Raw genomic sequence first — 25653 nt, 5'->3', positions numbered from 1 at the left:
GTGGAAGATGGCCCAAGTGGTTGGGCCCCTGCACCCACATGGGAGACCTGGAAGAAGCTCCTGGTTCCTGGCTTCGGATCGGCCATTTGGGGAGTGAACCAGTGGATAGAAGATTCTCTCTCTCTTCTCTCTCTCTCCCTCCCTCCCTCCCTCTCCCCCCTTTTCTGTTATTCTGCCTCTCAAATAAATAAATCTTTTTAAAATGTATTTATTTATCATCTGAAAGGCAGAATTATAGTGATAAAGTGAGAGACAGATATCTTACATCTGCTGTTCACTCCTCAAAAGGCTACAAGGCCAGGGCTGGGCCAGACCAAAGCCAGGGACCTGGAACACTATCCCTGTCTTCCTCGTGGGTGCAGGCGCCCAGTCACTTGGGTCATCTTCCATTGCTTTCTCAAAGGTGCATTTCCCAGGCTCAGAAGTGGAGCAGCTGGGACTGGAACTGGCACTCCTACAGGATGCAGATGGCCTGTTAACCTGCTGCATCACAATGCTGGCCCCACTGTTAAGTCATTTTTAAATAGATATACTGGATTTGACACTATTGTACAGGGACATTCGTACAAGAATTTTTTTTCCTGTGTTGTTCATAGTGACAAAAAAGTGGAAGCATTCTCGAAGCCAGTCAGGAAATGGTTGAATAAATTCTGCTCTATCCATCCAAAGAACAAGATGCAGCTATTGAAAGATGAGCTAAATCTCTATATATTAGCCTGAAATGAATGTTGTGCCATATTATGCATTTAAAAAGTCTAATATATAGTCTATAAAAGAAAAACTATATTCGGTATATGTTTGAGATTAGAGAAAAAGTGTCAAAGGATTCATATCACACTGTTAGAACTGATTCAGGGAGGTAAGCTTGGAGTCTGAGTGAAGTAACTTTGCTGTACAACCGTGTTGTTCAGTTTCTCACTAATGCAGTGATTTTTGTGATTTCCTAAGTTTTTGAAGTTGAAAGAGGGAAGGGAAGAAATCTACAGTGATGGTTGTATCAAAGGTACTTTGGGGAGAGTCAGTGACCAGGAGTGGGCACCGCAGAGACCTCTTGGCAGTGGTTAATGATCTCTGTCTTGAGCTGGGTGTTGGTGGCACAATTGTGTTCACTTTGTAAAAGTCCATGTCGTTATATGCTTACAATTTGTACAATTTTGTGTCTATATAATACAAATTAAGAGTTTATAAATACAGTGAAATACTGTTATGTTTTCTTAAAATATTTTCAGTAACTATGCAATGACCTATAAAGTCAGGCAAGAATGAGAACAAGCCTGTTATTATAAAATACATGTACATATAAACACACAGGATGAAGGCTGGAATAAAAACACTACAACGCAGTAGTATTTTGTTCAGATGATGGTTGTTTTTGTTTATGAGGTTTTTATTTGTTTTAAGTTAGAACAGTTTATTGAATTAGGTCATTTAGGAAGTCAGTGGAAGGTGGTGAGCAGTCAGACACAGGATATAAGCAGAAAATAAAGGTGAAGAAGGGGAGAGGAAAAGGCATTAAAAAACAAAAAGCTAATTCGAGTTAGGGTAATTTTTTTTCTTTCTGCTAGGAGGGTACTTTTACCAACTTCAGCTCTCAAACTATCATGTAGTCCTGGCTGTAGTAAAAATCATCTTGATCAAAGTCAGTGTGGCCTATAAAAATAACTCTCACTTGATACTTAAATTGTGTTAAGCATTTCCTTTTAATGAAAGTGTCATTGATATAACGTTTCAGTTGACCTTGACAGATGTGCCTCGTAGTAGCTTGGGAAACCCACATTCTCCTCCCAGCCTTCACCGGTTAACTGTGGTACTTTGCTCAGACTCCTCCCTCCATAGTTCCCACATGGGGCCGGAAATTCACTGGATTGTGGACTGTAGTGACAATCAAGTGAGAAAATGTATGTGAAGATGCTTTAATACAAACACTACCCCATTGTAGAACATTACTTTTTTTGTTTTTCCCTGAACCCAAAGTCTTTATTTCACAGTGAAATTTATTTCACTTAATCAGTTATAAAGTTTGTTTATGGAGGAGTGCAGTTTTTTTTTTTCAGTCAAGTTCTGTTAATGTTTTTCGAGGTGCGAGTTGTGATTGCAATATGTTTAGTACTGTAGACTACATATTAGTATTTATTAATGTATCAAATTGAAACGTAAACATTTCCATTGTTTCTCGCTAATTACGGTCGCGCCCTCGGGAATCATCAGGCTTTCCCTGCATTTCAGTCATTCTTCGGCTTTCCACCACTTTTATTTAAATGAATCATCCCTAGAGATCTCGTCAGGTGTTTTGCAGGGGTTTTGGTAAGGACTCTACTTCTGATTAGCCCTGAAAGCAGTAGTCATCCGACGGAATTGGAGTTGGGCTGCAGAAGCTGCGTGGCGCTAGGACCCAGGGGGCTCCCGAGAGCGGATCTTGGGGCCAGATTGCAAATTCGCGGTGACTCAGTCTGGTCGGCTCCTTGCGCTCGGCGGCCGCGGCGGCGGCGGCAGACGTTGGCGGCCAAGCTGCTGCGAGCAGTTCCGCCGGCCTTCTGCGTCCGAGACTTCCTGCGGGGCACCCGAGGCAGGTCCGCGGCGCGTGGGGAGCGCCGAGGCCGCCGTGGCGGGCGGCAGGGGCGGCCGGGCGCGGGCCGCCGTGGGGCCTGTGCACGGGGACTAACATTTGCGCCGTCTCTTCCTGTGTCTGGCTTTATTTGCAGCAAACCAAGATGGAGTATGAGTGGAAACCCGACGAGCAAGGGCTCCAGCAGATCCTGCAGCTGCTGAAGGAGTCTCAGTCGCCCGACACCACCATCCAGAGGACCGTGCAACAAGTATCCTTCCGAGGCCTGGCCGGCGCCCGCGCCCGCGCCCCGCGCGCCCGCGGGCCGGCTCCCCGCGGCCGGGGGCGCCCGCGCCCCTCCCCCGCCCGCCCCGCGCCGCCGCCCCTGCCCGGGCCTCGGCACGCGGCCCTCTCGCCGGGCGCGGGCGCCGCCGCGTGGGGCTCCCGCGCGGGGCCGCCGGCTTCCGGGCCGCCGCCCGAGACCGCGACATGTGCGCGGGCCCGGCCGCCACGTCCCCGCCCGCCGCCGACTTGGTGGGGTGAGGTGCGGCCCGGGCCCACACAATGCGCCCCGCGGGTGGGGGCGGCGCAGCCGGCGGCCGGCCGGCTCCAAATGGGTGGAGCTGGCGCGGGGTTTGAACTGCCGCCGTGTCGGGCTTGGGGGCTTTTTCCAGGCCCTTGTCCTGGAAGGGCTGGAAACCCACTGGTGGAGAAGTGGGGTCTCTGTCCGGGCCTCGGCCTGGGCCTGCTGGCGTGAACACCTGTTGCGAGTTCCCTGGCACTCGGGTGAGGTTTTCTTTTTAAAGCTCTGGCCCAAGGCATCTGCGCCTGTACCGAGCGAGGGTGCTGGGGTAGTGGTCCCGCGGCCGCGGCTTGCGTCGAGGAGGTGGGACCTCCGCGGTGCTGGCTTGCGGAGGGCGCAGGCCCCCTCGGCCCGTCGGCAGCCGGCGCTCGCCACTGCTGCGCGCTTGGAGCTTGGTGAAACCCAGAACGCCCTGAAGACGAAGTTATTAGCCACAGTGTTAGAGGCAGTGCTGCATTGCCGTAACCTACAGCCCTCAATAGATGACTAATAAGTACCTAGCCCCTTGGTTAATAGAACACTGCCCGAGTAGATGTAGGGGGTAGTGATTTAGATCTGCTGGGATTGTTTTTTTTAAAGCCGTTTTGTCTGAATCCTGCTTATAACAAGGAAAGAACTGGAGTTGGAGAGGTGTTGGAGTTTGTGTCTGCAGCCCTGCTGTGTCTTGGTCTTCATTTGTGTTGTAGCTCTAGGAATAATAGAAGTTGACAGTTGTAGGTATTATGTGACACAATTATCAGTTCTTAAATTAGCCAAGCCCAAGAACTTCATTGTGAATTTTTTCTGTTGTACTAGTATAATATCATTTCTCGTTTTAATACATGTTTATTAAATTTTTTTATATGTCCACTGCTGTTTTGGGGCCAGTAGTCCATTTACAGTTTATGTGCCTATAGTGTGTCCTCTGAGCAGAACAGATTGCTGTTACTGAGGCAGGAAAACAGTGTTTTAACTAAAAATAATACACTGCTTTATACTTTCAGAGTGCTAGGGGTTGCCCTTGTTCTTTTTGTGTCTTCTAAGAAAATAATATATTTAATTTTCATTTTGTGTAGGCTTGAGCGCTTTTTGAAAAGAGGGCTAGAATAATAGCTATAGACTGAGTTGTAAGAAAGTAAACTGAATCAGAAAATATTTATGAAAAATTTATTGGCAAGTCCCAAAGCTGTTACTCCTGGCTGATCTTCAGTAAAGCAAGAAATTGTTATGGGATATTTCGTAGTTACACCTTGGAGTTTTACTAGAGAATATTTTGCTAATTTACATTATGATACTGAAGTTTGGGGATATTCAAGCATGTAATAAATAGCTGATACAGTGTGCCTAAAGTTTGTATCACAGATTTAATAAGAAATTTGGGTTTGTTGAATAAAAACATGGTAATCGTTCTGTGTAGGAAAACATGGAAAGCGCATTAGTCAAATCTTGAGGAAAGAAAGATAAAATAGAGCATCATGTCTGTTGCCTGCCAGCAGCTATGAAATACCTGCACATCTGTTCTCACTGGAGATGTTAGATGAGGGAGAGTCAGTTGTAAAACTTAAAGTACAGTATCCTGCCATCGGATCAGCGCGGTGCGCCGGCCGCAGCGGCCATTGGAGGGTGAACCAACGGCAAAAGGAAGAGCTTTCTCTCTGTCTCTCTCTCTCTCTCTCTCTCACTGTCTACTCTGCCTGTCAAAAAAAATTAAAAAAAAAAAAACTTACAGTACAGTAACCTTATGATGCTGACTTTAGTAAGATATGATAGACTTTTGCATAAAAAGTGTTTTAACTTTTGAAATTCTAAAGGACAAACGAGTACAAAGAGTATCTCTTGTTGTTCTAAAACTATTTCATAAAATTAATTTCCCTTACTGATCTTTAACTAAAAAATTTATTTTGGAATGCTTTTCATTGTCACCATTTTATACTTAAAGTTAAGTTTTGGTTAGGATGTTTTAAAGTTGTCAAGTATAAGAATTCTTGAAAAATTTTTTGCTATATTAAACGTGAGGCTGGAACTTCAGTATTCATTGAATATCATTGCAATAAATAGATTTTATAAATTAACCACCTTCTTAGTGAAAAATGCAAGGCAAAAATATCACAAAGACTTTTTTTCTTAGGTTACACAGAGAAGTTTCCTTAACTACTATTTGTTCTAGAAACTGGAACAGCTCAATCAATATCCAGATTTTAACAACTACCTGATTTTTGTTCTGACAAAATTAAAATCTGAAGGTAAGTAAGGTTTGTGTTGATAGCTATTTAAAAATCTTTTTAAGACTATTTAAATGTTACCCATCTAAAAGGATTTTGTTTTATGATAACTGCATGCTTTGCAGAAGTGGCATGGAGAGGCCTAGTTACTGCCACTGTAAGCAATTAGATGTATAATAAGTATTCAGTTCCCTTTCTTCACAAGTGGAAAATGTGTTGTTGAGTCTACTTTGGTGTTTCACTTCAGTGCTTGTATATGAGTTGAATGGATGAAAACTGATTTCCTTTAATGTATAGTTTGATGCAGGGTTTAATAATTGCCTAAGTATATGTACATTCATTGCAGAAAAATTTGAAAGGTCATAGAACCCAAGTGAAAAATATCCTATCATCTAGGGATAATTTCTGTTGACCTCTTGAATCATGTTTTCACACTTTTTCATGTAGCAATGTACTTCTTTAAAACTGACCTCAAAAAAGGGACCATTTTATTCATAAACTCTAGTAACATTTTAAAAACTTACACTAGTATACAGGAAACTTTTATTAGCTGTTCTAAGCAATTTAAAATTTAAGTTGCCTCTGACAATTTAAAGCATGAAGAGTCTGATTTTTAAACGACATGGTCATTGGCTTATTTGTGATCACATAATGTGTCCCAGTAGACTTCATTTCACAAATACTTATTGAGCCCCACCTCTTTGCCAGGCGATTTACAGGCTAATAGGAGTGCAATACTTGTGAACAAAACAAACAAAAATCTCTGTCCTCAAGGAGCTTACACTGTAGTGAGAAGTGTTCTTAATAGCATTATGTGAACATTGCCCAACACATAGAAAACACTCAAAATATTTATTGACAATTAACTGGCCCCTAAAGGAAAGTGACGTATTCTATTAAATGATTAGTGTTTTAGAAGCTATCTCAGGATTACTGAAAACTACTGCACTTGGAGTTGAGAAATGCATGTTAGACTCTTAAGTCATTTAACCTCTGTTGCTTTTTTCAGCTATAAAATGCCTTGTACTTTATAGACAACCAGACCACCCACCAGGGTTCAGCTCCAAACGCAGGCAGGTTAAATGTGTAGTGGAAACTCACTAATCTTGTGTTCAGATTTTGATAATTCATACACAATATGGTGATTCCATTTATGTTGTTTTCAGATGATTTTCTGGTTAATATTTGTGGGTTTTAATTTATGATTGGGGGCATAATAGAAAATTTAAAGCTTTAAATTTAGTTTCTAAGAATTAGTAATTTCAGCACATTTTTAAATACAGCAGCATTCTAGTATGATAAATATATCTATGATACATGATTTCTTAATACAGAAATTTTTCTCGCAGTCATTTGTAATCAATAATCAGTGCTATTTGGTTTTTGAATATTCAGTAAGTGGACTTTCCTAATATAAAATTATCTTGGAAATTTAAAATTCTGATAAGCTGCCTATTCTGTCATGTTTTCACCCTAGGTTCCAAATACTTTTTAAAGAAGATATATTTATTTATTTATTTAGAAGTCAGAGTTACACAGAGAGAAGGAGAGGCAGAGAGAGAGAAAGAGAGAAAGATCTTCCATCTGCTGGTTCATTCCCCAGTTGGTCGCAACAGTTGGTTTCACAATCTGAAGCCAGGAGCCAGGAGCTTCTTCCAGGTCTTCCACGTGGGTGTAGGGACCCAAGGACTTGGGCCATCTTCTGCTTTCTCAGGCCATAGAGAAAGCTGTATCAGAAGTGGAACAGCCAGGACTCAAACTGGGACCCATATGGATGCCAGCACTGTAGGCAGCAGCTTCACCTGCTGTGCCACAGTGCTGGCCCCAGCCAAATACTTTTAAAATATATCATTTATTAAAGCTTTCTTGGGATATAAAGGTACCTCAGAAGTACTTTTTAAAAAGTTATGCCTCGTTTCTCAAAACATACTGAGGTTTTACATGTGTGTGATGCTTGATGTTTCTTTTTGTGTTGATTTTTCCCCCCAGGAAGATTGGGACACAAGTTTGCCATAGCTGGTTTTTCCATTAAAAATTAATCATTGTGGCTGTTTTAGAGAAGGAATACAGATAACACCTTTAAATGATGTATTTTGGGCAGAGTGTATATTTTTAATTTTAATTGTCCTACTCTTACTGTGGTTAATTAAATCTCCCTACCACTCACGCCCAACCTTTTCCCTCTTCTTCCTCTGCCTCTCAAATAAATAAATCATTTTAAACTATTTTGTAGCATTTATTGTAAAAATACACTGTATTTGTGAACAAATATGTATGCCATTTTAATAATTACATGACTAAATTATACGTAGTAAGACAAGATTATTGCTTGAGAAAGTTAAACATCTGATTATTCATTTCCTTGGTGGCAGTTTTAATCTTTTAAGAGAATTTGAAAGCTAAGTTACCTCTGGAATGGGATGTAGTTGAAAATGGGGGCAAATCTTTAGATGACGCTGGGTCATGTGCATGCGCGTGGGTTTCATTGCTGTGATGACCTGAGTGGGGTTTATGTGCAGAGAAACTTTGCTGTTTTTGCCTCTACATGTGCTTCATCCTTGAAGATTTCAGTGCCATTCAGACTTTGGGAGCATTAATACTAACTAGAACAAGTTGGGGTTATTTTATTTGTTAATGAGGTAGGTAAAACAGTAGTGTTACAGTAGCATGTTGTGTTCAGTACACCAGCTCTTCATTTTTTGCAGCCCTTGGAGAGGAGAGGCCGAGGATAGAGTAACGTCGTTCTGAGTGTATGCTCTGGAGCCAGACTCCCACGGTTGATAATTTGGTGTCCCACCTAGGGGCCTTTTGTGCCTCTGGCAAGGCCTCTGTTTCGTCATTTGTGCAGAGGGCTTTGTCGTTTCTGTCTCACAAGCTTGTGAAGTACAGTAATAACTGGCAAGCACTTGGAGTGTTTACATATGTAACAAGCATTTAGAGGATGTTAACTATTGCAGATATTGGTGGTGGTGGTGGTGCCAGTTGGTAAAGCATTGCTTCTAGTTTTCTATTAAATTGATTGAAAATTTGGTAATAGCATTTGTAGATCAAACTCGAAGCTGTATTTTTAAATGTTATTGGAGATTTGGTGGGATTTTTAAGCTCAGAGGCAGGTGAAAAACATATAACCTGACAGATTTGTATGTGAAGTTGATCCCTTATATTCTTTGTAAACTTACCGTGTTCAGTGAGATATTTTTAGTGACTAATACTTTCAGATCTATAATGATTACATCAAAAAACAATAAAGCTTGAATATAGTAGCTACATATAAGCCATATTAAGTCAGACTAAATCAGTGGGTTCAGCAAGGAGCAGATTTACCCCAAGGCGACATTTGGTATTACCTGCAAACATTTCGGTCATCGCAGCTTGGAGGCCTGTTACTGGCATCTTATGACCAGTGATACTAAGAAGCATACTGTGCAGGGCAGTCCTCCACAACAAGAAATTGTCCTCAGAATAGCAGTGTCAAGGCGAAGAAATACTGAATGGTAAATTAGGGTGATTGTTTATGATTTATTTTTTTCTTGGTTATTGCAAAAATAAATTATACTGTCACAATTAACTTTTAAATACAAATATTTCAATGTGACATTTGTTGGCACAGTTTGAAATGTCGATTACTTTGAAACTCAGAACTGTGTTACTTTATTGCAGATGAACCCACAAGATCATTGAGTGGTCTCATCTTGAAGAATAATGTGAAAGCACATTTTCAGAACTTCCCAAATGGTGTAACAGACTTTATTAAAAGTGAATGTTTAAATAATATTGGTGACTCCTCCCCTCTGATTAGAGCCACTGTAGGTAAGTTATATGGCAATAATCTTACTCACCAGTGTTTGCAAGTGGATGCTTTTTTAGACACAACATACCATTTACATAGCACTTTTTATTATCTACTTACTGTAAAATTGTGATGGGGAAATTTTTCATTGCTGTTTCAATGTTTCTGAAATAATGTTAACTACTATCAGAGCTCTCATCCAATGAGACCAAAGTCACTGGTAGTTGCTGAATCAAAGTTGATTGTTAGATTAAAATATTTAACCCATTATAGCTCATCATCCTATATATAGGGCATCTATAAAAACTTACGTTGAACAATAAATATACCACATAAGGATAACTTTTTTAAAAGATTTTATTTATTTGAGAAATAGAGTTACAGACAGAGACAGAAAGATCTTCCATTCACTGGGTCACTCCCCCAGTGACTGCAACCACCAGAGCTGCGCCGACCTGAAGCCAGAAGCTTCTTCTGGGTCTCCCACGCTGGTGCAGGGTCCTAAGCACCTGGGCCATCTTCTGCTGCTTCCCCAGGCCATAACAGAGAGCAGGATTGGAAGTGGAATAGCCGGGACTAGAACTGGCACCCATACGGGATGCTGGAGCTGCAGTTAGAGGATTAACCTACTGCACCACAGCACCAGTCCAAGGATAACTTTTTTTTTCTGTCTCTTTCATTGACGTATTTGCAGAGTTGAAAACTTGGGACTAAAGGGGCTAATTATGACAACTGGTGTAAACTGGTCTATGAACACACACACTGGCTGTTGGTAAGCACACATTATCAGCCAGGGAAGACAGAAATAGGCAGGTGTGCTCTCTGCTTCTAAAGGGCAGCATTCAGTATGCCATGACTTAAGCGGCTGAATTTTACAAGGACCACCTGGAAAGATTCTATTTCTCTAGCCGGTTGGTTAAATGGACAGTTTTAAATGAGTCAGAGTCTTAAAATGAGAGTTCCTTAGTTTTTGTTGGGTTTGGAAAGTACCCAGTTGTATAAAGCAGAGGCTCTGTGACTTCTTGCCAGGCATTCTTATATTAAACAGTGCCATTGTTAATACTGATTTTTAGAATTTGATGGGTAAAGGGCGTTTATAGTTGGGAGAAAAGAGACCCCTGGTCTTTCTGATGTGCCCTCTTTTGACACTGATTAAAAATGAGTAAGTGTAGGCCAACATTTTCTGCTTAAAATCAAGGAGAGAAAACTCCATATAAGTGGTGGAATAGAAAGGAATAGGTGTCCTGAGAGGAGGCAACTCAGGTAAGGGAAAGAGGCAGGACAAGGTATAGAGATTGTAAATGTGAGATTGTTTTCTCTCTAGCTTGTATTTCACTGTTTAAGTGCTATTTGGTCTGAATTACTGTACATGGAATCTTAAGTTTAAAAGGTTAGAAGTCATAGTATTAGAGAAGAATTGGTGATACCTTCCAGTGAGTTCTGATTTCTTTTACCTTCCTTAAAAATTTGTGAACATGTTTGGGAGCCAGGTTTATCTTGGGAATTATTTGAACACTTGAAAGTATCTTTTGATTATTTTAAAACAGGTAGATGAAATTGATATTCATAGGTCTTGATTTTTTTTTTTTTTTAAGATTTTTTTTTTTTTTTTTTTTTTTTTTTTTGAAAGGCAGAATTAGAGGCAGAGGCAGACAGAGAGAGGTATTCCATCTGCTGGTTCACTCTCCAGATGGCCACAACAGCCAGAGCTGGGCCAACCTGAAGCCAATCAACTGGTTTTATTTAATTATTTGTTATACACTGCTTCACATAAAATGAATTTTCAAACTTCTAATATAACTGCAATATATTTCCAAACAACATAATGTCAGAATTGTGAAGGTAGACATGGCTACATGACAGGAATAACTTGTGTAAATTAATGCCTATTGTTGAAGCTAGGGAATGGATACACTTAGCCCATTATATTTTTCTACTTACATACTCATGTAAGTGGAGTGTCCTCTGCTCAAAGTGCTTGGAACCAGAAGTGTTTTGAGGTTTTTGGGCTTTGGAATATTTGCCTAAACTTTATCTGTTGAGTGTTTCTAATCCACATATCAGTATCTGGATTCTTTTGAGGTGCTGAGTACTCACAGTTTCCAGGGGCGGGTGTAGTTCCTCAGTAGTTAAGGTCAGTCACAGCTTAGGATACCCACCTCCCACCAGTTGAGTTCTAGCTACTGTGCTTCCAGTCCAGCTTCCTGCTAGTGCATCATGGAAGGCAGCACATCATGTTTCAAGTGCTGGGCCGCCTACCACCCATCTGGGAAGCCCAGATGGAGTTTCAGGCTCCTGGCTATAGCCTGGCTCAGCCCTGGCTGTTGCAGGTGTTTGGCAAGTGAACCAGCAGATGAAAGATATCTCTTTCTTCTCCCTCTCAAGCAGATAAAAACTACAGACATTTTTTTTTTTAATGTTTTGGACTTTGGAAGTTTTTTTTTTTTTTTTTTTTTTTTTTTAAGGTTTATTTATTTATTTGAAAGAGTTATACAGAGAGAGGAGAGGGAGAGAGGTTTTCCACCCGCTGGTTCACTTCCCAGTTGGCTGCAATGGCCGGAGCTGCGCCGATCCAAAGCCAGGAGCCAGGAGCTTCTTCTGGGTCTCCCACGCAGGTGCAGGGGCCCAAGGACTTGGGTCATTTTCCACTGTTTTCCCAGGCCACAGCAGAGAGCTGGATCGGAAGTGGAGCACCCAAGTCTTGAACCATTTGGGATGCTGGTGCTGCAGGCCAGGGCGTTAACCCGCTGTGCCACAGCACCAGCCCCATACTTTGGGTTTTTAGGTTAGATATATACTGAATCTTTTAATCTGAAATTTTCAATGAAAAAGTCCATAGGTACTGGCATTTGGCCTAGTACTTAAGCTGCTGGTTGGAATGCCCACATCCCGTATTAGAGTGCTTGGGTTTTAGTCCTGGCTCTATACCAGATTGTTTCCTATTAATGCTCACCCTAGGAGACAGCAGGTGATGGCCTCCCCTGCCACCCCTGTGGGATAGCTGGATTGAGTTCCCGGCTCTTGACTTTGGCCTGTCCCACCTAGCTATTGTAAGCATTTGGAAAGTGAACCAGTGGATAGGAAAACTGTTTTTTTCTTCTTGTACAACTAAAAATCAAAACAAAACACATTACAAAAGTATAATATTAACTATCGATAACAATTACCTTGGCCAGTTACTTGCATTATGTTCATTTAAAAAGATTACATTTGTCCTTTTTCTCTCTCAACCTCCTTTTAATGCAGGTTAGCAAAAGTGGTAGGAGATCAAGATTTACCTACAAAAGTGACTCCCAAGGAGGGGAGAAATTTGGGGAGGGGGACAGTGAAGATTCTGAAGTATTTGAGCATAAACATATACTTCATGTGTGTGTGTGAGAGAGAGATCTGAAACATAATGCCTCAGAATCAGAATCAGGGATCCTTGTGGTAAACATAAATTATCTTTTTAATGTGTGAATTAGTGGTACAGCAGAGCGAGCACACATTCTTATCCACTGGTTCACTCCCCCGATGCCCTCAATGGCTGGGGCTGGGCTGGGACCAGAGCCAGGAATAGTTGAAGTCTCTCATGATGATGGCAGGGGCCCAGTTAACTCAGCTGTCTCTGCTGTCTCCCAGGGTCCACATTAGCAGGAAGGTTGAGTCTGGGGCCCAGAATGAAACCCAGGGACCCTGATGTGGGAAGTGGGCATCTTAACCACTAGGCTTGGATAAGTATTTTTCTTTGCAGAAAATTGATTAGCTTAGTTTAAAGTATTAGTGCTTTCTATAAATAAAGGAAGAGTTTTTTTTTTTTTTAACCTCTTAAATCAGTTAAATTTTTTGCATAATTATTGTAGGCTTCTGAAAGGCATGTCTAAAAATTCAGAACCAGCTCTTATTACTCATGAACCAGGACAGAAAACTCTTGTTAATATAATATGTATAGTAGTGTAAGTATACTGCATTATATGGGTAAGGAGGATTTTGTTCATCTAGATAGGGTTTTATAACCGTAGCACTTGGCGTTTTATACCAGATAGTTCTTTGTTGTGCTTTTAAAGATTTATTCATTTATTTATTTATTTGAAAGAGTTAGAGAAGGAGAGGCAGAGAAAGTCTTCTGTCCACTGGTTCACTCCCCAAATGACTACAATGGCCGGAGCTGGGCTAATCCAAAGTCAGGAGCTAGGAGCTTCTTCCAGGCGTCCCACATGGGTGTAGGGGCCCAAGTGCTTGGCCCATCTTTTACTGCTTTCCCAGGCCATAGCAGAGAGCTGGATTGGAAGTAGAGCAGCCAAGACTCAAACCGGTACCCATATGCGATGCCAGCACTGGAAGTGGCAGCTTTAACTGCTACGCCATAGTGCCAGTCCCATGCCAATCAATGTTAATCAGCCCCTGTGACCTCTTCCCACTGGATACCAGTAACAGCCAGTAATGTCTCCAGATAGTGAGCTGCTTGAGGGAGTCTGCTGCTTATTTTTATGGATCAATAATTTTTACAGTATTAACTATGTAGTAAATACTTTAATTAAAAGATGTCTGATTATAAAAATAAACTTGTAATTTTGGCTTTTAAAAAAATTTTTAGAAGAATTGTTTATTGGAAACCAAGAGTTAGAGAGAGAAACACACACACAGAGATCTTCCATTTGGTGGTTCACTTCCCAAATGGCTGCAATAGCCAGGCTTGGGCAAGGCTGAAGCCACAAGTCAGGAGCTTCTTAAAGGTCTCCCACATGGGTGCAGGGGCCCAAAGAGTTGGGCTATCAGGATCCAAAGTATAACAACCAGGACTCAAAGCGGAGCCTTTATAGGATGTTGGCATTGCACATGGCAGTTTAACCCACTATACTACAATGCAGACCCTCTGAAACCTTTTAACCTTGTACACATAGCAAATCTTGTTGAGAAAGTATATTTGTAAGGCACTGCATTTTTGACTAAGGTAATACATTTGGATGAATGGAAAGTTGTTTCCCTTGTTAAAGAATAAATGATTTGTTTGGAATTTTGCTGTTTCAATGAATATTCCATTATGTTTACACATAGGGAATCTTCTGTAGAATTTATAGAAGTGGCATTACTAGGTCAAAGTATGTTGTCAAATACACTGAGTTTCATTCCCTTATTTGTCGTAAACATTAAGAATTGTGTACAACTTTTTACCTTTATGCTAGTATTCAGTTTTTTTAGAGTGATGAGATGATGAGGCCAGATAAGTTTGGAATTTATTAACATCTTGTGATGCTCTATTAGAAGAAGTAATGAATATCAGCAGTCTGGTTATACCAAGTTGTAGATTTTGTTTAATTTTTACGAATTACTATGTGTGGTTTTACTTAATACACACTTGATTTCTTTTAGACAGATCCAAATCATACTGTTATCCTCGATTCTTTTATGTTTTAACTTTAGGAAAGGAAAATTGGCAAGAAGGATCAGATCTTGCGGGTTTATTTTAAGACTTATATGAAAGGCAGGGTGACAGAAAGAGATCTTGCACCTGCTGGTTTACTCCCCAAATGGTCACACAACTGAAGCCAGGAACCTAGAACCCCATCTGGGACTCCTGGGTAGGTGGCAGGGGCTCAAGCACTTGGACTATCCCTTTGTTGCTTTCCCAGGTGCATTAGCCGGGATCTGGATCAGAAGTGGAGCAGCCAGGACTCAAACCTGTGCTCATGGGATGCTGGCTTCGCAGATGGTGGCTTAACCCACTGCACCAAAATGCCAGCCCCCAGGTCTTGCTTTTTAATCTGAAGGCTGTTATGAGAGTTGGATTTTTAAAATGCTTTCAGTACATTGACCCTCGTTGTGTTTACATGGGGCGCGCTTTGTGCTTTATATTTCTTTCATTTCATTTCTGTACCATTAAAGCAGCCTTCTCAAAACTAGAGGTAGAAAGCTCCTAAGAATAATTTGCTATTAGTAATAGTTATTGTAGCCATCAGGCATTTTATGTGTATCTCACTGGATTTTCATGGCAGCCCTATGGAAAGAGTACTTTGTCTTGTTTCATTTTTACAGATTGGTATTTTACAGTTTAGCCTATCTTCAATTGATACTCTTAGACACTAAAGGATCCATGGGTGCCAAGCACTTTTGTGTTGTTACTGTGTTGGTATTACACAGAACTGCATTACATGGTACATTTTTGTGAATTACACAACCACTGGCTGTCACAAATCTGCTGCCCACCATAGTCAGAATAATCCAGTTAGTCAGAAGAACATGATCACTCAGTGTGTGCCAGCCAACCTCCAGGGTCCAAGATCACCTTTCTGGTCACTCATCCTTGACCAAGGAAGTCAGATTTGTTGGAGAGGTAAATGGCCTGTCCAGAGGAAGGTCAGCGTTGCAAACTGCATGTGAACCATTGTTCTCGTACTTCATTTTCCCCACCATGGTCCTTGGCTCTTATTCCAGGTTAAATCAGGGAGCTATTCTTAGTTTCTTAAGGTATCTTTTATTTAAACCTAAGAGTCTTACAACCTCATCATATCCATAATAACTGCACTGATACTTTGGAGCTACCCTTGGCCTTATTGGAGAAAAGTAAGCTGCACCGTTTTGTACACCCACCTGGTTTAAGGGGGAAAAAAAGCTGACAAAAACTTAGGGGTGAAGTGTTGGAAGGCTAGAATTAGATCTGCTTTATGTTGTGGCTTTCTCATAGATATGCTGTGATAGTATGGCTGTGGTTATTATTTATAGATTTGGAAATCTTAGGCTGACTTGAGACTTTGAAAAATGTGGATATTTACACACAGCTGCTCAAATGGTAGTATATAACAATGCAGTCAAGTGTCCTAAAAATATGTTTTCTTTCAAGGTATTCTGATTACAACCATAGCTTCCAAGGGAGAATTACAGAATTGGCCTGATCTGTTACCAAAACTCTGTAGCCTCTTGGATTCTGAAGATTATAACACCTGTGAGGTAAGGATATTTGCTTCATATATAATTTCTTCTGTTGTCATGTTGTGTATTAGAAACCCCTAAGGAAAACTTAGAAACCTTGGAGCTCAGCAGCCAGTTACGCTGCTGCTTACAATGCTAGCATCCCATAACGAGACCCAGCTGCTCTGCTTCCATTCCAGCTTCTTGCCCATGTGCCTGGGAAGACAGTGATGATTGCCCAAATACTGGGGTCCCTAGTACTGACATGGGATGCCAGGGTGGAGTTTCTGGCTTCTGGCTTTGGACTGGCCTAGACTCGTTGTTGGGGTCATTTGGGAAATGGAATAGTGGATGGAAGGATGTAAGATCTCTCTCTCTTCTCTCTTTTTGCTCTGCATTTCAAATAAAAATAAATCTTTAGGCCGGCGCCGCAGCTCACTAGGCTAATCCTCCGCCTAGCGGCGCTGGCACACCGGGTTCTAGTCCCGGTCGGGGCGCCGGATTCTGTCCCGGTTGCCCCTCTTCCAGGCCAGCTCTCTGCTGTGGCCAGGGAGTGCAGTGGAGGATGGCCCAGGTGCTTGGGCCCTGCACCCCATGGGAGACCAGGAGAAGCACCTGGCTCCTGGCTCCTGCCATCGGATCAGCGCGGTGTGCCGGCCGCAGCGCGCCAGCCGCGGCGGCCATTGGAGGGTGAACCAACGGCAAAGGAAGACCTTTCTCTCTGTCTCTCCCTCTCACTGTCCACTCTGCCTGTCAAAAAATAAAAATTTAAAAAAAAAAAAAAAAATCTTTAGAAAAAAATTTAGAAACTTAAAGTCACCTTTGTTTTACATTTGTGATAATTTATTTAGCTTTTCTATAAAGATTATGTTATAAAACTTCTTTACTATTTATATACCCTCTATTCTGAAATTGCTCTTGAATGTGTACATACATAATAAATAGCTGTTGCCAAAATCAGTTGATGTGATGTTTTTTAAAGATGGTCTGAGATTTACCAAATCCCAGACCATGAGCACTCTTTTAGCTTCTCTATATTTTTAGTTTTTTTGCTTCTTATTAAATGACATAGCTTAGGTATGTCTTAACTTGTCAACCTGTAGTCAAGCATTAACTGATTTCTTGGTTTTGGCCATGGACCATTCACAGAGGTAAGAGGACATGTATATAGCTTTCTTATATACTTTCTCACTGTCAGTAAGGGCTTAAGTACCGCTTTCATTTGCAGCATTCAGTTTGGGCAGAAGCTATTTAAATGGAAACCATTTTAGGTGGTTTGACTTTCCAAAACAATGATTCCGTTCTGTTTGAAAACAGAGTGGGGCTAGGAGGCAGAGAGGCATAGGAATAACCGTACAGAATGAAATCAGGTTGCCTATGGCTCTGTAGTCTATTGCCTGGCATGTCTTGGCGAAGAAAAAGGAAAGAGGGAGAGTCAGCAAAATACTGTTTATAAAGTGGCTTTCTGTCTCCCTAAAAGGAAAAAAAGGTATCCTTCATACTCACAAAAACAAAATAATGCCTTGAATTTACAAGGTTACAGAAAGACTGACTTAGAAGAATTAGTCATCATGTAGCAGTTTACATACAAACAGTGCTTTGGTATCATGGTAAACATAAAAGACCAAAACAAAATTTTTGTAAGATTTATTTTATTTATTTGAAAGGTAGAGTTACAGAGAAGGGGGGAGAGACAGGTCTCCCATCCGCTTATTTACTCCCCAAGTGGCCAGAGCTGGGCCAATCAGGAGCCAGGTGCTTTTTCTGGGTCTCCCACGTGGGTGCAGGGGCTCAAACACTTGGGCCGTCTTCTACTGCTTTCCCATGCCATAGCAGAGAGCTGGATCAGAAGTGGAGCAGCCAGGAATCAAACCAGCACTCAATGGGATGCTGGCACTGCAAGCAGAGACTTAAACTGCTAAGCCTCAACACCAGCCCAAAAACATCAAAATTTTAAACAAGCACTTTCCAAAATAAACTTAAACTGCAATAATTGTGAAATTGTGGAGCCACTACTACTACATAAAGTTGTGCTTTTAATAAGCAGTAGCCGATGTGTCTGAACTAAAGATGTGGGTTTTCCAGCTCTTGTTATGAGGTGATTGCTAAGTCTTCGTTCTCAGTTGAAATATTTACTGTGGTTTTTTGTTTTGTCATAGGGAATAAGTTGGCATTTAATTTGAGTATAACAGGCTTTCAGAACTAAAACTTTTTTTCCCAAAAAAACCATAATACTCACTGGTAGCCATTTTAAGCTGGCAAGTAAATTTTAAACTTAATACGCAAATTAAGTTATTATAAACTCTAAAAGGACATCGAGAGTCCTTAAGAGACTTCACCTTCTTTTGGCCACCTTTTAAGTGAACTATACCAGCAAGAATAAGCACCAAGTTGCTGCTGATGAAGCCATAAGCTGGAAGATAAACAGTTGAGGTAACTGGTGGTTTATATTTTATGCCCAAGGGCTTTGGATTGTCCCCCTTTGATATAAAAATGGTTAGAATTAAATAGTTGGCAGCTGTTTTAACTGCCTACCCTCTCAACAGATTTTTTTTCTAGTTACCCAATTAGTGGTTTTTTTGTTTGTTTTGCCTTTTTATTATTATTATTTGAAAGAGTTACACAGAAAGAAGGGAAGCCAGAGAAAGAGAGAGAGGTCTTCCATCCACTGGTTCACTCCCCAGTGGGCTGCAGTGGCCGGAGCTGTGTTGATCCGAAGCCAGGAGCCAGAAGCTTCCTCCGGGACTCCCACACTGGTGCAGGGGCCCAAGGACTTGGGCCATCTTCCACTGCTTTCCCAGGCCATAGCAGAGAGCTGGATCAGAGTGGAGCAGCCAGGACTTGAACCAGCGCCCATATGGGATTCCAGCACTGCAGGTGGTGACTTCAGCCACTGCTCCACAGTGCCAGCCCCAATGAGTGGTTTATATAAGTAATTTTTAAATGGTATTAACTTACTGTATGCTTTCCCAAGAAAGTGTTATAATGGCTAAATACACTGTATCAGTGTGGTTTTACATTCAGTTTTAACAAACTGGTATTTAGTAAGAGATATTTGTGTTATCTTAAAACTGACAAGACTTTCAGGAGAGCGAGGTTTTGCGGTTAGATTTAATCTCAAAAATTTTTCTTACAAATTAGTATTTTGCTTTTAAGTGCCTTCATTTTTAATGAAGTCTAATAATTTAGCTATTGTCTTTTACAGGGAGCATTTGGTGCCCTTCAGAAGATATGTGAAGATTCCGCCGAGATTTTAGATAGCGATGTTTTAGATCGTCCTCTCAACATCATGATTCCCAAATTTTTGCAGTTCTTCAAGCATAGTAGTCCCAAAATAAGGTAAAATCAGCATTAATTTATAAACTATATATAAACCTAACTGCTGTCTTATCTTATATTACTTTACCTAATTTTAATAACGAAACCCTTGAAATGTTGCCGTTTAATGTATGATATAATTCTCTACCTTCTCTGTGTTTGTGATACTTAAAGATCATGTTCAAGTCCTTTTGTTTAAGGCCAAGATTATTGTTTGTCTGTTATCTTAAGTTACCAATCTTGCCAAGCTCAAACACCTTCATTTGTGTCTTTGTAATAATTCCTCCAGTAAAACAGATGGGTATACTTATCTATTGGAGTTGGACAAGATTATCAAATGTAATACTGTGAGTTCTTTGCACTTTTAAGCATTCAAAGGTACTTTAAGAAGTTTGTGGAGGGTCCAGTGTTGTGATGCAGAGGGTTAAGCCACCACTTGGAATGCCGGTATCCCGTGTTGGAGCATTGGTTGGAGCTGCAGCGGATGATGCCTCAAAGTCCTGGGGCCCCTGGCCATCCACTTGGGAGACCTGGATGGAGTTCCTGGCTCCTGGAGTCTGCACGGTTCCAGGCCTGCCTGCTACACTTCTGATCCAGCTCCATGCTAATGTGCCTGGGAAAGCAGCAGAAGATGGGCCAAGTGCTTAGGCCCCTGTACCTACATGGGAGACTCGGATGAAGCTCCTGGTTGTGGCCATTTGGAGAGTGAATCAGTAGATGAAAGATCTCTATCTCCCTCTCCCTGTCACTCTACCTTTCAGATAAATTAACAGATCTTTCTTGTTTGTCAAAAAATGGAAATAAAAGATACATTTATCTTGATGCAAAAAAAAAATTTGAAATCGGTGCAGTTTCTCTCATATTTTCCGTGAAATTTTTGAAAACTCTTTGTAGGAGCTTTGAAATTTTTTACAACAAAACAAAGTTAACTTTAATTCCATTTTTCAGGAACTTTTTGAAGTATACACTATCTAGTATCCTCTTAATGATGTGCCCTCATTTTTAGGCCAGTGCAGGCCCGTTTTCTGTTTTCTCCATCCTGTGATTAATAGACTGATTGAATTTAAATGAGAATATGTTCTCATTTGAATCAAGTACTTTTAATTGAAGAGTTTCACGTATTAGAGTTTCACATCTAATTATGAGAAGAATCTTTTGCTGTGAAGGTGGCAGAGCTTCTGCACATCCCTAAAATCACGTAGTAGGCCTGGCTGACTAATCCTGAAATGAACCTAGTTTGCTTTGTTCATTTCTGTATCTTGGTTGTATCCCTGTTGTACAATGTCTGAAATATTTAGAATATTAGCTTTTGAGTTACTGTCATAAGCTGTCCTATCAAACAGTAGTTTTAATATCTTCATTGACTCTACCAAGGGCTTACTTCTGTGGATGTCGTTGCTCCATCTGTTGAATGTCAGTTGCTTGGGTTTTTGTTGCTTCCAGTTGTCAGTGCTGCATGGTTTTATACAGAATAAGAAAACATCATACTACTATCTAAAGTAGAGCTGATGCAGTGTCTGCAGGTGATCAGTAAGGAGTCCTAGTGTGTGAATTTAGTGTATAGGCTGACACTGTTAGTTCAGGTGGCCATTGGAGCTTGTAGTGTTCTAAGCTGCACTACGTGGAATTATGGCTTTGGCAATGTGACCAGAGATTACTTGTATGTGTAGATCTATTTAGGGGCCCTCTATTTCCTGTTAGTAGGATGAACATAGCTCTCAATTGAGTTCTGATATACTTAAGTGCAAATATTTGAACTATTGAGGCTTTTATCAAATTGCAGCAAAGCTTCTAAAAGATATTAGAATGAATTACTACCCAGGAAGGAAATAGTTTAAAAAATTAACTGATTAGAGCTCAAACTATGAGAATAGATTTTTTTTTTAAATTGTACTCTGGAATGTCAGCTTGGAAGAAATTTTTGATACTGCTGCTATTTATAAGAAGGAAATTTTATATTTTCTCCCTGAGTGGAATGAAAATAATAAGGACTAGAGTAAATTTGTAAATTTGGCAGATCTTTTGAAAGAATCTTTTGAAATCTTATATTTCAGGAGTTCGTCTTACAAGAATATGTGAAGACTCAAAAACAGTAGTTGGCCTAAAGTACACAGACAAAAGGGGGTGTTTTAAGATGGTCAAGTCCCAAAACAGAATTCCTGAGTTCAGTTCCTCGCTCCCTGTCCTGTTTCCAGCTTCCTGCCAATGTAGACCCTGGGAGGCAGCTGTGATAATTCTGGTAATTGGGTTCCTGCCACCACAGTGGATTGCATTGACAACTCCTGGCTCTTGCCATGGGTCATCCAGAGCCATTGTGAGCATTTGGGAAGTGAACTAGCAAATGGGAGTTTGCTCACTCACTCTGATCTGTATGTATTCGTCAAATTTTAAAAATATTTTTAATTTAAAAAATGCACTAACAGTCCAGGATGAAAAATTAGAATTAAGACTTCTGGGAACATTTGGCCTGGCAGTGAAGACTTGGATTGTGTTCCCATCTCCTATTCTAGCCCAGTCCCGCTCAGTCCCAGCAATCATAAGGCATTTGGGGAGTGAGCCAATCCATGGGAGCTGGCTCTGTCTCTCAGTCTCCCAAATTAAAAATAGGGAGAGAGGGGCTATCTCCAGTTTAGTAGAATTTACTCTGAGCTTACTAAATGTCTCAGAGGGTCTAAAGAAAATAGGTTTTTTTATTTAAAAAGCTGTACAGAAGAAACCATGTTGCAAAAATATTCAGAAAAAATACCACTTACGTGTCTGGACAAATCTAATTAAGAAATAGACTAAAGTATATGGATATGTACCAAGAATAAATTTTCTTCCTTTGTTAATGCTCAGGTAATATAAATAGTGTTTTGATAGACATAGGATTCCAGGTTTATCATTTACATTTCTGTCCTATGTCTGATTCCTTTTTAGGGGGAGAATTAGTATTTAAAGCTTACAACAGTAGGAAGAATTATTTATTGATTTGAGAGGCAGAGTGACAGATCTTCGATCTGCTGGTTTACTACCCAGATGGCCACAATGACCAGAGCTGGGCCGGGAGGAAGCCAGAAGCCTGAAACTCATCCAGGTCTCCTATGAGTGGCAGAGGCCCTACCACTTTGAGTTGTCTTCATGGCTTTCCCAGGCACATTAGCAGGGAACTGAATCAGAAGTGAAGGAGCCAGGGTTCAGGCCAGCACCATATATGGGATGCTGGCATTGTAGACAGTAGCTAACCTGCTGTACCACAAAGCCGACCCTTAGCATTTTGTTTTATGAAAAGCTTTGTTGTAATTTACACTGGAATTATGTTTGAATCAGTAGGTCTCAATGTGTACTGTAGAGGTCTTGAACATTTTATTGAATATATTTCTGAACATTATTTGGTGCTGTTGTAAATGGTAAGTTTTCTAGTTGTTTGCTGATGTTTAGGAAAATTAACATACAGAAGTATGTTATTAAGCTTTTTACAAAAAAAGACATGAGGTACAAGGGAATTCTCATGTAAAAATGTAAACAGTACCCAATTTCAAGTTTCTAAAATTATTTGGGAAATGTCAGTGGCTTATGCCTGTGGAGGATGAAGTAGGTGAAACTTCTACCTTTTAAATTTTGCCCCACATGCACATGAAGAAATACAAGTTAAAAGAAAAGATTTTTGTTCTTGATTTAAAAGCCTTTTTAAAAGTCATATTCTTTTATTTTCTGTCCCATTTTTCTGCTGTGCCAAAATGTAACATAGTAGCTCATTTAGTTGAATCCTCACAACAAATAGGTGAGTTGTAGTGTTCTTACTTTGTAGATGAGAAAAGCAGACTATAACATTTGTGTTACACATTTAAGTAGTTGAGCTCCCTCGTGTGTGTATTAGTATCACTGTTATAGGTATTAGATCTTCCATCAAATAAATATTTATGTGAATTTGCTTTAACTGCTAAACCAAAAAACAACTGTTTTGGCACAGTGGTTACAACATATTGAAGTTCTTATGTGGCTCATATTTCAGAAGAGAAGGCAGATAGGACAGACAATAAAGTAATTTCAGTTCGTGACAAATACAATGGAAAAATAAGACTATTGCCTAGACAATGGTTCAAAGAGGTATTTTATATAGGAGTTTCTCTGCAATGGTTAAGTATTTTATTTTTTTAAAGATTTTATTTATTCGAGAGGTAGAGTTACAGACAGTGAGAGGGAGAGACAGAAAGGTCTTCCTTCCGTTGGTTCACTCCCCAGGTGGCCATAATGGCCGCAGCTGCATGGATCCAAACCCAGGAGCCAGGTCCTTCCTCCTGGTCTCCCACATGGGTACAGGGGCCCAAGTACTTGGGCCATCTTCTCCTGCTTTCCCAGAGAGCTGGATTGGCAGAGAGATAGCCGGGACTAGAAATAGAACCAGCGCCCATGTGGGATGCCCGTGCCGCAGGTGGAGGATTAACCTACTGCGCCATGGCGCCAGCCCCAATGGTTAAGTCATTAAAAATCACAGTGAAGAATAGCAAGTGAAAAGACCCTGGAATTAGGGGCTAAAGGAGAAGCTCCATCATAAAGCAGTGCCTAGGCTAGTGGTCAGCAAACTGACCCATGGAGCCAGAGTTGGCCTATGGCTTGTAGCTAAGTTGTTGTTATTAATTTATTTGAAAGGCAGAGTTATAGAGAGGAGGGAAGGAGAGACAGATTTTCCATCTGTTGGTTCACTCTCCAAATGGCCACAACAGGTGGAGCTGGGCCAATCAGGAGCCAAGAGCTTCTTCTGGGTCTCCATGGAGGTGCAGGGGCCCAAATACTTGGGCCATCTTCTGCTTTCCCAGGCAGCTGGATTGAAAGTGGAGCAACTGAAACTCATACCGGTGCTGTAGGTGGTGGCTTTAACCTGCTAAGCCACACTGCTGGCCCCAGAGAGAGGTCTTCCATCCTCTGGTTCGCTCCTCAAGAGGCCCCAATGGCGAGACATGGGCCAGAACAAAGCCATGAGCTTCATTTCGGTCTCACACATGGGTGCAGGAGCCCAAGTACTTGGGTCATCTTCCACTGCTTTCCCAGGTGCATTAGCAGGGAGCTGGAGCAGCCGGGATTCAAACCAACACCTATATGGTTATGCCAGCATCATAGGCCACAGTGCCAGTCCTATAGGAATGATTTTTATGTTTTTAAAGGTTATATCTAAATAAAGTTGTAACAGAGGTCTTATATAGCCTTTGAAGATTGAAATATTTACCATTTGGCCTTTTGCAGGAAAAGTAGATGAGTTTTTACTGGAACAAGAGTATAGGTAGGTCTTTTCATTCATGTGTGTCAGATAGGTTGTAATAGGGGTTGACGCAGTGGAAATCAGGAAACCAATTAGATCCTATTGCAGTAACTCTGGTAAGAGATCATGGTTTGGGGGCCGGTGCTGTGGTTGTAGCAGTTAAGGCTGCCGCCGCCTGCAATGCCAACATATGAGCTCCAGTTCAGGTCCTGGCTGTTCCACTTCCAATCTAGCTCTCTGTTATGGCTTGAGAAAGCAGTGGAAGATGGCCCAAGTCCACCCGCCCCTGTACCTACATGGGAGACTTGAAAGAAGCTCCTGACTCTGGACTTGGGATCGGCACAGCTTTGGCCATTGTGGCCATCTGGGGAGTGAACCATCGGTTAGGAGACCTCTCTGCCTCTGCCTCTGCCTCTGCCTCTCTCTAATCCTGCCTTTCAAATAAATAAATACATTTTTTAAAAGATCATGTTTGAATTAGGGAAGAAGTCATGGCAGTAGGAAGTGAATGTGGCCCAGAAAAGTTGAACTGAGAATGTACCAGAACACTAACAAAGTGTGTCCCTCTCCCAAGCACCTACTCTTTACAGAAGAATCTGCCTTTAAAAATTTGCACATTCCCTTTTAGCCATTGTTCACCTACTTAAACTAACGTATAGTGTTAATCTGCAACTTAACTTCTTTCACTTTATCATTCACATACTTTTTTCTTTAAATAATTTATTTATTTATTTATTTATTTGAAGCTCAGAGTTACACAGAGAAGGAGAGGCAGAGAGAGGTCTTTCATCTGCTGGTGCACTCCCCAATTAGTTGCAACAGCTGGAGCTGCGCTGATTCAGAGCCAGGAGCCTCCTCTGGGTCTCCCACACAGGTGCAGGGACCCAAGTGCTTGGGCCATCTTCTGGCTTCCCAGGCCATAGCAGAGAGCTGGATCGGAAGTGGAGCAGCCGGGACTCGAACCGGTGCCCTATGCTATGCCAGCACTGGAGGTGGTGGCTTTACTTGCTATGAAGTGCCGGCCCCTCACATACATTTTTGATACACAGAGATTCGATTCATTTTTTTAGGTGCATGTATGTACATATG

The 25653-nt window shown here is 41.1% G+C and overlaps 1 protein-coding gene across 7 annotated transcripts in view; it reads left to right on the top strand.

The window, feature by feature from the left end:
* The window catches only part of TNPO1 (transportin 1), a 91575-nt gene that overhangs the window by 30908 nt on the left and 35014 nt on the right, over positions 1 to 25653 (top strand). For 3 of the 7 annotated variants that reach the window (XR_016220054.1, XM_051833248.3, XM_051833251.3), the window contains 5 exons: positions 2703 to 2816; positions 5275 to 5350; positions 8990 to 9139; positions 15940 to 16046; positions 19213 to 19346. Coding sequence is in view for 4 of the 7 variants with exons in the window: in XM_051833248.3 (XP_051689208.1) it covers positions 2703 to 2816; positions 5275 to 5350; positions 8990 to 9139; positions 15940 to 16046; positions 19213 to 19346 (581 nt within the window). In the remaining 3 variants the exon portion in view is untranslated. Of the gene's footprint in view, positions 1 to 2274; positions 2571 to 2702; positions 2817 to 5274; positions 5351 to 8989; positions 9140 to 15939; positions 16047 to 19212; positions 19347 to 25653 lie in introns of those variants that run through there. The other 4 variants (XR_016220056.1, XR_016220055.1, XM_051833250.3 and 1 more) reach the window with 4 other exon arrangements.

Source organism: Oryctolagus cuniculus, chromosome 14 (assembly GCF_051225735.1).
Source record: "Oryctolagus cuniculus isolate XC-2025 breed Fujian yellow rabbit chromosome 14, ASM5122573v1, whole genome shotgun sequence".
In the NCBI taxonomy this organism is placed as follows: domain Eukaryota; kingdom Metazoa; phylum Chordata; class Mammalia; order Lagomorpha; family Leporidae; genus Oryctolagus; species Oryctolagus cuniculus.
This window is presented reverse-complemented; position numbering and strand designations above follow the sequence as displayed.